Source organism: Macaca nemestrina, chromosome 19, assembly GCF_043159975.1.
Source record: "Macaca nemestrina isolate mMacNem1 chromosome 19, mMacNem.hap1, whole genome shotgun sequence".
NCBI lineage: Eukaryota > Metazoa > Chordata > Mammalia > Primates > Cercopithecidae > Macaca > Macaca nemestrina.
Genome location: NC_092143.1, coordinates 6,002,860 through 6,018,583, shown reverse-complemented (window position 1 = coordinate 6,018,583; position 15,724 = coordinate 6,002,860). Strand labels below are relative to the sequence as shown.

The 15,724-nt window shown below is 40.5% G+C and overlaps 2 protein-coding genes across 4 annotated transcripts in view; one reads left to right on the top strand and one right to left on the bottom strand.

Moving 5' to 3' along the window:
• The window catches only part of C19H18orf63 (chromosome 19 C18orf63 homolog), a 66,682-nt gene that overhangs the window by 12,261 nt on the left and 38,697 nt on the right, over positions 1–15,724 (top strand). The window contains exon 3 of the mRNA XM_071085178.1: positions 14,385–14,549. Within this exon, the coding sequence (XP_070941279.1) occupies positions 14,416–14,549 (134 nt within the window). The 5' untranslated portion in view covers positions 14,385–14,415. The remainder of the gene's footprint in view (positions 1–14,384; positions 14,550–15,724) is intronic.
• The window catches only part of DIPK1C (divergent protein kinase domain 1C), a 151,567-nt gene continuing 142,740 nt past the window's right edge, over positions 6,898–15,724 (bottom strand). The window contains exon 7 of one of the 3 annotated variants that reach the window (XR_011616757.1): positions 6,898–12,528. The gene's annotated coding sequence lies outside the window, so the exon portion shown is untranslated. The remainder of the gene's footprint in view (positions 12,529–15,724) is intronic. The other 2 variants (XR_011616758.1, XR_011616759.1) reach the window with 2 other exon arrangements.

The window sequence follows — 15,724 nt, the reverse complement described above, 5'->3', positions numbered from 1 at the left end:
AAGATACAGACTGTTCTATCACCACAAAGATCTCCCTGTTGCTACCCCCTTATAATTATACCCACCGCCTTTCCCATACCACCCCTAGCCCCTCATAACCAGCAATGTTTCCCATCTATGTAATTTTGTCATTTTAAAAATGTTATATGAATGGAACCATATAAAATATGACCTTTTAGATTGGCTTTTTTCACTTAACATAATGCCTCTGACATCCATCCAAGTTTTTAAATGTATCGATAGTCAGTGCCTTTTCATTACTGAGTATTATTGCATGGTATGGATGCACAAGAGTATCACAGTTTATTTGGCCATTCCCCTATTGAGGGACATTTTGGTTGTTTCCAGTGTTTGGCTATTACAGCAAAGCTGCTATGAACAATTAGTGTATAGGTTTTTGTGTGAACATAAGTTTTTATTTTCTCTAGGATAAATGCCCAGAAGTGTGACTGTTGGGACATATGGTAAGCGTATGTTTAGTTTTTTTGGAAACTGCTAAACAGTCTTCCAGAGTGGTTATATCATTTTATATTCCTACCAGCAGTGTATGAGAGATGCAATTTTTCCATATCCTCACCAACATCGGTATTGTCACTATTTTTTATTTTCGATTTTCTAATAGGTATGCAGTGATCTTATTGTGGTTTTAACTTGGGACATCTTTTCATATACCTGTACTTACTTGTTACCTGGATATCCTCTTTGGTGAAAGGTCTTTCCATGTCTTTTGCCCATTTTAAAATTTGCCCACTTAAAATTTTTAAAATGTTGAGTTTTGAGAGCTCTTTTTTATACTAGACATGGATCCATTGTTAGATATGTGGTTTGGGAACATTTTATCCCAGTTTGTAGCTTGTATTTTCATCCTCTTATTCTTCCTCAAAGCAAAAGTTTTTAATTTTAAAGAGGTCCAATTTATCACTTTTTTTCTTGTATGCATCGTGTTTTTGGCGTCGTGTCTAAGAACTTTACCAAGCCCTATATTTTCTCCTATGCTATCTTCTAAAAATGTTATAGTATTACATTAATTCTATAATTTATTTTGAGTCACTTACATTGGGGTTCATTTTTCTTGTATCTAGTTGCTCAAGCACCATTTGTTTAAAAAGACTATCTTTCCTTCATTGAATTGCTTTTGCACCTCTGTCAAAAATTAGTTCATTGTACTTGTATGAAGCTATTTCTGAGTTCTCTATTCTGCTCCATTGATCTATATATCTATCCTTCCACCAATATCATCTAGTCTTCATTAGCGTAGCTAGGCAATAAGTCCTGAAATAAGGTAGAATGATTCTTTCCACTTTTTGTCCAGAATTGTTTTAGCTATTCTAGTTTGTCTTTCCATATACATTTTAGAATAATCTTGTCTGTATCTAATGATGCATTGGAGATTTTGATAGGAATTGCTTTAAACTTGTATGCCAGTTTGGGAAGAACTGCTGTCATTACTACATTGACTTTTCCAATCCATGCATACAGAATCTCTCTCTACTTATTTAGAAATCTCTCTTAATATTTTTATTAGCATTCTGTAATTTCAGCATATAAATCCGGTACATGTTTTGTTAGGCTTACAGCTAAACATTTCTTTTTTTGAGTAACTGTAAATGGTATTGTAGTTTTTGTTTCTATGAGTTCACTGATAATATATAAAAATATAATTGATTTTTATGTTTGTCTTATACCCTGCAACCTTGCTGAACTCAGTTTTTTTGTAAATTTCTTGGCATTTTCTACATAGATCGTTACGTCACCTATAAATGATGTGTGCCTTTAGTTTACTTTTCTTGTCTTTTCACACAGGCTAGACCATCCAATACTAAGTTAAAGAGCACTGGTGAATGTACACCCTTGTCTTATTCTTGTTCTTAAACAGAAAGTATTCAGTCTCTCACCAGTAAGTATAATGTTGTATGTCTTTCTAGGTGCTGTTTATGAAACTGAGGAAGCTCTCCACTGTACTCAGTTTTCTGAGAGTTTTTGTCATAAATGGGTGTGAATTTTATCTAATTATTTTTCTGTATCACTCAATGTTGTTTCTTCTAGACTTTCATATGATGGAATACATTTATTGATTTTCAAATATTCAAATGGCCTTGTCTCTCTGGAATAAAGCCCACTTGTTTATGGTGTATAATTCTTCTCATATATTGCCGAATTCCATTTTTAATGTTTTGTTAAGAATTTTTGTGTCTATACTTATGAGAGATATTGGTGTATAGTTTTCTTTTTATGTACTGTAATGGTCTGGTTTTGATGTTAGATTAATAGTGACTTCAGAGAATAAATTGGGACCTTCTTTTCTATTTTTTCTGTTTTTCTGAAAAAGAATTTGTGAAATTAATGTTAGACTTCTTTAAAGGTTTGGTAGAATTCTCCAGTGAGACCATATGGGTCTAGAGATTCCTTTTTGAGATTTTAAGCTATCAATTAAGTTTCTTTAATAGTTACAGGACTATTCAAATTACCCATTTCATATGGGGTGTGTTGTAACAGTTGATACTCTTTCAGAGAATTGGTCTGCTTCATTGAAGTTCTCAAGTCTATGTGTGTGGAGTTGTTTGTAGTAGTCCTTTATTATCCTCTTCATGTCTGCAGGGTCTGTAATGGTATCTTCAGTTTAATTCCTGATATTTGTAATTTGTGACTTTTGTCTTTTTATTTCTTTGTCAACATTTCCGGAGATTTACTGATCTTTTAAAAGGGACAGTTTTTCGTTTCACTGATTTTTTCTATTGTTTTTCTTTCTTCAATTTCATTAACTTTCTGCTTTTTTCTTTATTACTTCCTTCCTTCTGCTTGCTTTGGGTTTACTTTTCTCTTTTTCTCTAGTTTCTTGAAGTAGGAGTTTAGATTATTGATTTGAGATTCTTCAACATGATCCCATAGTTCCACATCTAACGTTCCCTTTTCAGGAAACCAAGGACAGTGTTCTTCCACTGCCCTGAATAGGGTGACCATATTTTCCATGGGCACCCGAGCTCCTCCCTGTTTTAACAGGAGTTTAATATAGCGGAGATGGCATAATGTTTAGATTTCATGTGACCCATAGTTACCCCAGACAATACACAGACAACTCACCAATTGTTAGGGAGCTGAACAAGCATTTCTGTGGACCCAACCGATGAACGTTTCTACGCACCTACCAAAAGGAATCGGGCTCCTACAAGCACTTAGGAAAAAGAAAACTACGTTGGCGTGCCAGATATTGGGGGAACCCGCCCCCAGTATTTCAACATATGTTCTTTCTATTTTCCATAAGTGTCGGCCGGCTGAGAAATAAAGAGAGACAGTACAAAGAGAGGAATTTTACAGCTGGGCCGCCAGTAGTGACATCACATATCAGTAGGACCATGCTGCCCACCTGAGTCTCAGACCAGCAAGTTTTTATTAAGGATTTCAAAAGGGGAAGGGGTGTAAGAACAGCGAGTAGGTACAAAGATCACATGCTTCAAAGGGCAAAAAGCAGAACCACTAATAAGGGTCTAACAAAACCTAAGTGTCCATCAACAGATGAATAAAGAAAATGTGGTGCATATACACAATGGAGTACTATTCAGCCACAAAAAGAATGAGATCCTGTCATTTGCAACAACATGGATGAAAATGGAGGTCCTTAAGTGAAATAAGCCAGTCACAGAAAGACAAACTTCACATGTTCTTAGTTAATTGTGGGAGCTAAAAATTTAGAACAACTGAATTCATGGAGACAGATAGGATAATGATGGTTACCAGAGGCTGGAAAGGGTAATAACAGGGAGTAGGGGAAAGTGGGGATGGTTAATGGGTACAAAAACAATAGAAAGAATGAATAAGACCTAGTATGTGTTAGCATAACAGGGTGACTATAGTAAAAAATAATTTAATTGTACATTTTAAAATAACTAAAAGAGTGTAATTGAATTGTTTGTAACACGAAATGTAAATACTTGAGGGGACAGACACCCATTCACCCTGACGTGATTATTACACATTGCAAGCCTGTATCAAAATATCTCATGGAACCCATACATATATACATCTTCTATGTACCCCCCAAAATTAAAAATGAAACATTAAAAAAATAAATTTTAGCTTGTGCTATTATTATTATTACTCAAAAGATTTCCTTATTCTCAAACAAAGATGAAGAAGCATCCTATTTGGCAGTTAGTCCGATGTGAAGTTAATCTAGGGGCAAATTTAGAGACAAACATAACAGAGAAAGGAACATAAATATTTATAAACTCCTCCTGACTTTTCCTGCAGTAAAGACAGTTTTATACATATTTAGAAAATCAATACTACTCCTAAAGTTCCTCAGGTAAAAATATAAAGTAAAAAGCACTCATTATTCTCCTCTACTATAATAGCAAAAAGTAGCATTGTTACTTTTTAAATTATTTTTTCTAATTCCTTCTGTCACTCATCCACAAGACCTACTTGAGCAGATCTTTCCTGCCCATAGGCAAATAGTTATATCAACAATAGAGAGCTGGTTCCTTCAGCAAATGAGCACTTCTATGCAAATGAAATCTTTAAATATCTACACAGATCATCTATAGTATATCCATGTCTTTTAAATATCATGTTAGCACAGGTTAATTTTTTCCTTCCAAAAATATTTCTATTTCTAGTAGATACACCATATTTAGTTGATTTCTAAACAATTCCCTATCTATTAGCAGTAATTCCCAAACTTTACTAAATTTTTAAAGTTTTTATTCATTTTAAAATGAAGCATTTATGACTCGAAGTTGTTTTTCCCTCATGTACATTAATAACCCACCAGCATGTCTGCTGAGAGCCTCTGATCACTTGGATTGCTAAGGCAGAACAAGGAGCAGAAAGCAACGGATAATATCTCACCATAAACCCAAAACAAATGTCTGAAGTTCATTGCTGACATAGTGGAATTTTCCTCAGTAACTTCAATGACAAGTTAATTATGTAGGGCATCTTACCGTAAATATGTCCTTAGACACATTTTTCTTGTAGGTCCATCTTTAAGTAGGAGAAGGCCAATAAGGACAGTAAATGTTTAATTGTAGGACATGGTTGAAATATAAAATTTATTTTTTAAATCTTTTTGTCTCCAGCATAAATTGAACAAGGGTAAAATGGTAAAAAGGAAATTCCACATATCATATTTAACTTTGTAAAGTGGGCCAGGTGCGGTGGCTCACGCCTGTAATCCCAGCACTTTGGGAGGCCGAGGCGGGCGGATCACAAGGTCAGGAGATCGAGACCATCCTGGCTAACATGGTGAAACCCCGTCTCTACTAAAAATACAAAAAATTAGCCGGGCGCGGTGGCGGGCGCCTGTAGTCCCAGCTACTTGGGAGGCTGAGGCAGGAGAATGGCGTGAACCCAGGAGGCGGAGCTTGCAGTGAGCCGAGATCGCGGCACTGCACTCCAGCCTGGGCGACAGAGCGAGACTCCGTCTCAAAAAAAAAAAAAAAAAATAAGGTGTCCAGGGTTCTACACAGTTCCATGAAATAGTTGATGCTGCCATTGTCATAAGGTCACTGTATTAATTCGTTCTCACACTGCTCTGAAGATACTACCTGAGACTGGATAATTTATAAAGAAAAAAAAGGTTTAATTACTCAGTTCTGCATGGCTGGGGAAGCCATGGGAAACTTACAATCATGACAGAAGGCACCTCTTCACAGGGTGGCAGGAGAGAGAAGCAAGCAAGCAAGAGAGGAACTATCAAACACTTGTAAATACATCAGATGTTGTGAGAACTCACTCGCTATCATGAGAACAGCATGAGGGAACTGCCCCCATGATCCAATCACCACCAGGTCTCTCCCTCAACACCTGGGGATTACAATTCAAGATGAGATTTGGGTGGGGACACAAAGGCTAACCTTATCAGTGATCCAAGTCAGAAGCTTGGGAATAATCCACATCATCATCAAAATTGAATTCATCACCAAGTCCTATAGATTTTATCTGTTAAACATCTCTCCAATCAGTGCTCTTCTCTTTATTCTTACAATCTTTGCTCCAGATCTTCCTTCCAGGATTACCTGCATACCCTGCATTCAATAACTTCGATTATTCTCACCTGTAGTCCTGACCTCTTCAGATCCATCCTCCATACAGGACTGGACTCAAAATTAAAATCTGATCATATCACAACTTGCCTAAGACTTTCCCATGTCTCTTGATAACCAAAATCCAAATTGCTTACCACAACATACAAGATCACTCAAAATCTGGTACCTGCCTATCTCTCTAGCTTTATCCTTTGTCATTTCTGCCTCACACCTTAGAACCCAGCAAGAATTCACTATTTTTAGTTCTCCACACAGCACACTTTCCTCACTTCTATACCATTGCTCAAGTCCTCTCCCTTGCCAGAGTACTCTCTTTACCTCCTTTTTCCCACTTTCTCTGTATTGGCCAAGGGCTGAGGACTCTTTATGACTCAGCTTAGGAGTCACTTCCTGGAGGAGGCATGTGCTGACCACACCCTTCCCTCCCATTAGGTGCCCTCTCAGTGCTTCCTTGATTCTTTGGTCATATCACACACACCAACTACATCGTCCATCTACATGGCTGTCTCTCTCATTGAGCCATGAGTTCTTTGGGACAATGATGGTTAATCACATTGCTATCTCCAGCACCTAGCACAGTGCCTAGCACTCAGCAGATGTTCAATAAATGTTTTTGAATGAATAAGGGCGTAAATGTGATCCAGAAGATAGATTTTAAGTACATGGAAAATCATAATTACATTGTAACCACACTGAGAAATGTGGATTTACTTACTTATATATCACCAGCAAGAGTACCAGCAAAGTTTAAAATTTTTTTTCCATGACCTCTACTAAAGCTGAAATACTGTTTTATTTCTTTTCCAGTAGAGAAAACAGGGAAAGGGAGGCTAACATCAGCAGCAGTGTGAAAATAGTTTACAACGAAAATGTGTGCTGTCATCAACTTGGACTTGATTAAGTCCAAGTCTGAGATGCTTGATAAGTAACACAACTAGAACAATGGAGACGGCAATGGCATTTTCATACCCTATGCTGCTGGGAGTCACATGTCAGATACACAGCTATCTACCTTGATAAAAATAGTCTAGGAACTCTAAGGTTGATTCTAGAAGAAACTAAACCCTGGACATTAGTGTCCAAGTATGCAACTGCATCCCTTGGATCCTTCTTTCCCTCAATTCCCTCAGTGATTACCAATATCACTCCTTGCCACCCACCACTACTCTTCTCTTTTCATTACTGTGGCACAAGTGGGGATGCATAGCCTTTACTTTGCTTTCTTATAGCACTGTCAGAATATTCAAGCGAACTTTGCTAAAGGATAGCAAAAAAGGAATTATGCATAAAGTACAATGATTCTGTTACAGGATATTTGTGGTGTCACTTTTCTGGCAGGAAACCTCTGTGGCTTGTAACACCTTTGCCTGAGATTTGCTCAGGTCCCCTAGGCTTATTCCACCCACTCGGCCTGGCAGGCGGCACTTGGCTCACACTACTAGCCTGGATCCCATGCCTGCCAATGGTGAGCCAGGTGTGGAAGGACAAGGGGTGTGTGAGCGAGCAAGCATGGGGTTCAGCCATTGCACACAGTCAGGCTGCTGCAGCAGGGTGGGCAGCTCCAGGTACTGGCACAGGTGCCGCCTCTCTGCAAGGCTACAGCTGGACCAGGCACCCTGCAAGCAGCTTCCACAGCTGCCACCAGGGAATGTGGTGTTGCCCAGAAGCCTGGAGACTCCAGGAACCGCAGGGCCCCAAAGAGGGAGTCACAACCTGGGCTTAGGGAGCTCCCAGGTCTGGGGTCCTTGAAGGGCTACAGTTCTTTCCTTTTCACCTGCAACATGGTGAGCAAGGGGTGTGTTTCAGCCCTGTTTGTCTTACAGCTTTTTCAGCCCTGCCATTCAGTAGGTCCTGAGTTCTTCTCCTGCATCCAGGAAGAATGAGGTATGTGGATACGAGAAGGGTGAGCAAGGCAAAGAAAAGGTTTATTGAGTGACACAATAGCTCAGAGGAGGCCTTGGAGTGTGTAGCTCCTCTCTGCAGACAGGTCCTCCTGATGTCTCTGCAGCTCTCCACAGAAAGGAGGCCCTGGAGTGGGTAGCTCCTCTAGCTTGTCCTCCTGACATATGCTCAGCCCCATCCTTATGATCTCATTAATCTTAATTACCTCCTTCTAGGCCCTGCCTCCAAATATAGTCACATGTAGGGGGGTTAGGCTTCAACATATGAACTGGGGGAGACACATGGCTCAATCTATAGCAGATAAAAACCAAAGCAAAGGAAAACCAAGGTGGTAAAGTAAGATAAAACAAGAGTAAAGTTAGTAAGAAGATGAACTAACATTCAGTAAGTGTTAATTATGTGGAAGTATTTCCAAACATTTTATATACAGATACACATTATCTCATTTAATCCTAACAAGAAGACTCTGAGCTAGTGACTATCATTTCCATGTGCCATATGGTCAAATAGCATCTTAAAGAAGCAAACTATCAGGCCGAAGGACACATAGTAAACGTGACTAGTATTAAAACCAGAGCCTCCATAGCCTGTTTTATACTTCTTCCCATGGTTTTAGTATCAACTATAACTGACACTTAAATTGTCCTTATATCAAGCACTGATGTAAGTATGCTATGTATTTAATGTGCATTAACTCCTTTATTATGTTAAGGGGTATATTATCACCCTAAAAAATACTATTATAATCTCTGTTTTTAAGGTAATGAAACTGCAGTACAGAGAGGCTAAGTTTCCTACCTTAACATCACATAGCTAGTAATTGGCAGAACCAGGATTCAAATCCAGGCAGCCTGGCCCCAAAGACCATGCTCTTAACCACTAAACAACAGCTCCTCTCCTGCAAATATAAAGATGCATTTCCTCAAGTCCTGCACAATTGCTCAAAGTGGATCTCAAATTTGGTTTTGAGCTTATCAGCTAAATCGAAGATGGTAGCAAGATTCAGAATTCATGACATAAAATCGTACCAGTTTCTCACAGGCATAATATAAAAGCTTGGGAGACATCTGCCTGTGAATCCATTCAATAAATATTTGTTAAGCACCTTTTATGTGATTAGAAATGGCCTATTTAGTATTTGGTAATGTGAACATAATTTAAAACTTCAGACCAGGCACTGTGACTCACGTCTGTAATCCCAGCACTTTGGGAGGCCGAGGCGGGCAGATCACGAGGTCAGGAGTTCAAGACCAGCCTGGTCAATATGGTGAAACCCCGTCTCTACTAAAAAGTACAAAAATTAGCCAGGCATGGTGGCGCGCACCTGTAGTCCCAGCTACTCGGGAGGCGGAGGCAGGAGAAATGCAGGAACCTGGGAGGTGGAGGTTGCAGTGAGCCGAGATCGTGCCATGGCACTCCAGCCTGGGAGACAGGGCGAGACTCCATCTCAAAACAAACAAACAAACAAACTTCAAATGTCTTTAATTCTGCCTTGGTTAAAATTATTGTTAAAACCAGGGGCCATAAGTTCAATAGCACAGATATTAAGAACAGAAAGTGTTGATACATGTGCTTTTGGGAATAAAGAACACTCGGCTTCCCTTTGTTTAGATACATAGGAAAGGCTAGTGAATATCCACAGTTATCACAAAATTTAAATTGAATCTATACTTTTTACCTGTCTTCATAGAACAGAGGGGTTTCTTTCCCCATGTGTATATACCAAGTAAGACAAAGAGATTTTCTGGCTTGTTTGATTAAAAGGTTTGTTTTAATAATTCCAAGGACTGTGACATAAAACCTTCAGACTGTAAGTGTTAAATTTGAGATATTACATTTGTTAGACTATTCAGAAGATTGTGTTTTGTTCAATTAATGTAAAGTGTATTTGTCTTAGGAGGCTGATTTGTCTAAACAACCTTGTGATAATCATTTACTATGATCTCACATAAGTAACCAAACAATTATAAATATCAAACACATTCTTATTGATAGGAGGATATCTAAAAACATTCTTCTTTGCCAAAAATTATTTTGCAAATAAAATAGGTAAATGACTCTAACTGATTAGACATTAAACACATATAAAATCTCATTCTTTCACAATACCACATCTGGGAGCTGGGAAGATGTGGGATTGAAAAGTAGCAAATCTCTGACTTAATGAAAATTTCCTGAAATTCCACTCATGAGGTTCCTTGTCATCTCCCCGACCTCATACTGGGGTGTCCGGGATCCAGTGTGAGGGTTCCTTTTCTTCCTACATGCACTCTCTTGGAGATCCAATCTGGTCTAGGGTTTTAAATAACATCTATTAGATGCAGATCTTTCCCCAGAACTCTTATTGTTCCTCTTCATTTCTCAACGTCAACAACTCCAAACTTGCTCCTCTTAGTCTTCCCCTTTGTAATTAATGGCAACCCAATCCTTCTGAATTCTTAGTATAAAAACCCTGGAGTGATGCTTGATTCCTCTCCCTCTCTCTCAGACCCCACATCAATCCATATCCAAATCCTATTAAATCTAATTTCAAAGTATATCCAGAATCCAATCCCATCCCATCCCATCCTCTCTACTCTCACTGTTCTGATCCAAGCCACCTCTCTCCTTACTGTCATTGCCTCCTAACTGCTTTTCATACTTTCCCTGTCCCCTTCAGTCCATTCCAGCACAGTAGGCTGGATGCACCTTTAATACTTTCGTGGCTTATCGGGCCTAACCCTGTCTGGCTCTCTGTATCTCCTCCGGTCTCAGGGAGCCACTTCTTTCCTGCTCTACTGCAGCCAGATGGTGCCCCTCCTGCCCTGGTCTTTTGTAGGATTCCCTCTCTCATAACAAACATTCTCCCCTGAGACATGCACGAGGCTGCCCACTCTCGCCTTCATGTCTTTCTCAAACATCCCCTTCTCCACGAGGCCTTCCTGACCATGCTATTAAACCTAACGACTTCTCCTTGGCACTCCCCGCCTCCCTACCCTACTTAATTTTTTTCTAATGCACCTATCGCCATCTGCCATACTAAGATTTTGCACATTTATCTTGCTTATCTGTTTTCCCCCAACCCCCACGTAAAATGTGCGTCCCAGGAAGACTGGGAATGCTGTTTGCCTAGCGCTCTAGCAGCAGCCCCCTAGAAATGCATCTGCACTATGGTAGGCGCTTCGGGCATTTGCTCCCACGAGCTTGCACCACCACGCTTCCCCTCCACACCAGGCATGAAGATGTTCCAGTCATGGAGATTGCCACCACTAAAGGAACTGCAGAAGCTGTAAAGTCGAGCATGAGAATCTGAGGGGAAACGTGCGGAGGCGAGAGGCTGGGCAGCCCTGTGCAGCACGCAGTTAGCCGGGGCTTCAGTGCTGGAGCTCCCCGTTGGACGTGTTGCACTGATCCAGCTTCCCCGTCTTGGAGGGTGGCCAGAACCTTATGTCCCGGCCTCACCCACACCTGCTTGGGCTGAGAGACGCTCCCAGGGATTCACTGAGTCATCCATGACCGGCTGTGGTCGGTTCCTGCGTTGGCGGGAAAAGTTGACCTGCATTGTCTGCCAGGAGAGCAAGGCTTGCAGGGCATGCTGGGAGAGCGCAGGGCACGCTGGGAAAGCGCGGGGGATGCTGGGATTGGCTCCTGAGGGCCGCAAGGAAAGCCAGGAGCCAGGAGCGTCTCCTGAGGGTGGCGAGGAGGGAGCTGAGGCGCGCGGGCTCTCAGTCGACGCCTCGCAGAAACCAGGAGGCCTGGCCTGGGGGGCAGCTGCTTGAAGGAGGCAGAGCGGAAGCGAGGGAGGCCGCTGGAGGCCCTGCCGCCCGCCCGCCCTTTCCTCCCGCTGAGGAGAAAGCCGGCATATCTGCAGTGCAGGAGGCCGCGGGCGTTGGAAGCGTTGCTTTTCCAGTTTGTAAGACCCTTTTCCCGATTCTCTTCCCCACGGTTGCCGAGGAGCGGGTCGGGGCCGCTCTGAGGGCAGGATCCGGGTGCCGGCGCCCTGAGGACGCTGGTTTGGATCAGAAAAAAAAAAATTGTGTTCATCTGCAAAGACCCATGAGTCCCAGTTTTTCGGGCATTTTATTATATTGGAAATTTATAGAAAAACCTTTTGAAATGGATTCAGCCGAACAAAGACCTTAGATTGGTTTCCACTCACGGCCATTACTGCGGACACAGAAGCCAGGCCGGATGAGGGGTGGGCGCTCGCCTGGGGCAGCGGGAAGCCGGGTCTGGGGCCGCCCTGAACCCCGCGCCCCAGACTGATTTTTAGGAAGGGCCCCTCGTAGCCAGAGGCCAGTGGAGCTCCCGATGGGACCGCGGTCCCCAGGCTTCGCGCACGGCACTGCACGAGCTGGGCGGCCCCAGAGTTTTGGTCCTTTGGGGTTCTCCGAGTCCTCACGTGTGTAGAGTTGTGCAGGTTCCTGTCGCGTGCTCCTGGCGCTGGTTCCTTGCCCTGCTGGGGATTGGGGACAAAGATGAAATCCTGGGACAGAAACGTAGTGGAGCGACTCCCTGGACGGGATGTTAATAGCACATCTGTAGATCATCATAAGGCTTGGCGTACGTTTTGAGCTTCACGATATAGTTCTTCTACAGCCTAGTCAAAGAAAACAACATTCCTTTTGAATCTGCAAGTTTTGCCAACTAGAAACTCCCAAAATTAAAAAATAGTAAATAAATTCATGCTTATCTAATAAATTCTTATCTAATAAATTCATGCTTATCCTTGAACAGATCACTCTTGTTTACATACAGTGTTGCAATCCATGAGTATTTGAAGATTGGCAGAACGGGAGGACTTGCACCCAGGAAATTTTTGGTGACCTGGGATTTACACCCTACTGTAATTTAGAGGAAAAATGAGAGAGAAAGTAATTTTAGGCCGGGCGCAGTGGCTCATGCCTGTAATCCCAGCCCTTTGGGAGGCGGAGGTGGGTGGATCACTTGAGCCCAGGAGTTTGAGACCAGCCTGGCCAACATGGCGAAATCCCATTTCTACTAAAATACAAAAATTAGCTGGGCATGGTGGCACACATCTGTAATCCCAGCTACTTGGGAGGCTGAAGCACAAGAATCGCTTGAACCTGGGAGGCGGAGGTTGCAATGAGCCTAGATCGTGCCACTGCACTCCAGCCTAGGCGACCAAGCGAAACTCGGTCTCAAAAAGAAAAAAAAAAAAGAAAGTAATTTTAGTGGGAAATGTGCATTAGAAATGAAAGTAACAGATCACAAACTTTCCCCCATGTCTTTGACCTATTTTTTTAAAAACATGTATTTGTCCTGGGCCTAAGCTGTAATCAGCCTTTTGCCATATATTTTACCTGATCATTATTGATGCACTCTACTTAAAAACCTCGGGTGAAGAGAATTAAAATTGTGAAGTCAGCAGTGTTTACCTTGGAACTTTGTACTTTTTTTCTTTTTAACTTTTCAAAGGGTCAAATCAGAAAGGGAATATTTTTATTGTTAATGATACCAGGAATCATCTTAATTTATCAACACCTCCTGTGAATTTGTGTTAACCTTTGTAAGACTACTTCTATTTTTAAAAGAACCAAGTGGTTCTCTAGTGATGAGAATTTCAAACACTGTGATGCTAGAGTGAGGCAGATGTGTTGGAGCCAAAGGGCATTGCCAGCATTCCTCAGATGACACCACAAACTCATTTCAGTATTGTGATCAGAAGGCTGGTCACACTGCACATTCCCGAGCCAGTATGTTATTCTTTCTTAAAAAGAAAAAACATGTTGATGTTGAATAGCTGAAAGTACTAGAGTCCAGCTTACTTTTCCCCAGTGTATTTGTGCATGTTAGAGTACTGATGCTTCACTAGGTTGCTTTACTTTTATATTCTAGTTTTTGTTTCTGTAGTAAAACGTAATGTAGACTTCAAAGGTATACCTTGTGAATTATCAACTGTAAACTGTGCCTCCAATAGAATTTGAAAGCTGGATAATTAGTGGAAACAAAAACTAGGTAATAATTTAGAGACTTCAGTAAACATTTTCTTTCGTGTACAATGACAAATAACATATTCCTCAACCTTGAAGTGCTTTACAGAAAAATCTGAAACAACAAAATACTTTGCTATACATTTTGACTTTTAAAAAATAATTATCGTTATAGAAAAGGGAGTGATTAAAATATTCTAAAATTTATTGCACTGATGATTGTACAACTCTGAATACAGTAAAAAACTGAATTGTACGCATTAAATGGGTGAATTTTATGTTATGTGAACTATATCTTAGTAAAACTTGTACCAAAAATCATAGAAAATCATTAGAAGACCTTAAAGGTAAATGGCAGTGATACTTAACTGCTGAAAGTTTGCAAACTAACTTGTTTGTATGATCCTATTCTAAAACAATATAAAATATTGTGTGCTGACTTGGTATTCGAACTCTATTGGTAAGATAATTTACTACCTTTTTTTGCTATTTATTTTTAAAGGCCTGATTGCTGAGACGCTCAGTCAGAAAGTATGAATGATTCTAGGCAGCAGTCTCTGTTCTTCATCACACTTCCAGATTTAAACAAACTCTGTGCTGTCAGAATAATACTGAGTAATAAGGTGGCAGATACTGAGATAAGGACTATACAAATGAAGATGTGCAGGTAAAAATACATCTTAAAACTAAGACTTTTAAACTTTAAGACCTATAAAAGCTGTTTTAGAGGAATTTTCTATAAAGCAAAATACTCATTCACTCAATTTGTGTTTATAATTTTAAAATAAAGGAAGTCTTTTGTTCTGACCAGGTATATTGGATTACATTTAAGCAGGGACTTAAAATACTTGCAATATAATTATGTCACTGTTGAGTTTTTATATTTGCGACGTCTTATGTGCTTTTTAAAAGTTTAAAATCTCCACAGACATTCATGAATTAAATTCAGGCTCCCAGAAATGTAGAGGTCCTAATTAATCAATATTTATGGAATACCTACTGTTTTCCAGTAGGTATTTCTAGTAGGCAGGGCCCTTAGAGATCCTATAAACATCTTAGATTAGTAGTTTCTCAATTCTCAAGTCAGTATGAGACACTGAGAAATATTTCTCTAGGATCTGTCTCAAAATATCTGATCCCACATAGTCATTGAAAAACAGCTTAAGAGGGCCAGGCATAGTGGCTCACGCCTATAATCCCAGCATTTTGGGAGGCTGAGGTGGGCAGATCACGAGGTCAGGAGTTCGAGACTAGCCTGGCCAACATGGTGAAACCACATCTCTACTAAAAATAAAAAAAAATTAGCTGGGCGTGGTGGCAGGCACCTGTAATCCCAGCTACTTAGGAGGCTGAGGCAGTTGAATCGCTTGAACCCAGGAAGCAGAGGTTGCCGTGAGCCAAGACCGTGCCGCTGCACTTTAGCCTGAGCAACAGAGCGAGACACCATCTCAAAAAAAAAAAAAAAAAAGTAGAAGAAAAGAAAAGAAAAACAGCTTAGAGGAAACCTAAAGTATAATTCCATGATTACTGAGGACTCTCCTTTAAATTGTTTGAGGCACTCAAAGGAAGAGTCATAGAATACATGAGAAGATTCTATATTTAAATGAATTGCTTAGAGAAGAACAAACAACTAGAAGATACCCAGAGGCAAGAAATAAGGAAGCCACTTTTGGGGTGTCCTTCATTTTCCTCTTATTTACAAAGTTTTTCTTCTCTCTTTTGCATATTTTCCCACCCAAAGGCATTAGGGAGCCTGTACCCTTCCTGCTAAAGTATAATTTGATACCTGTTAAGGACTTAATCTGCGACTCCTTTTGGAAATACTAAAATAGGTAGAAAACC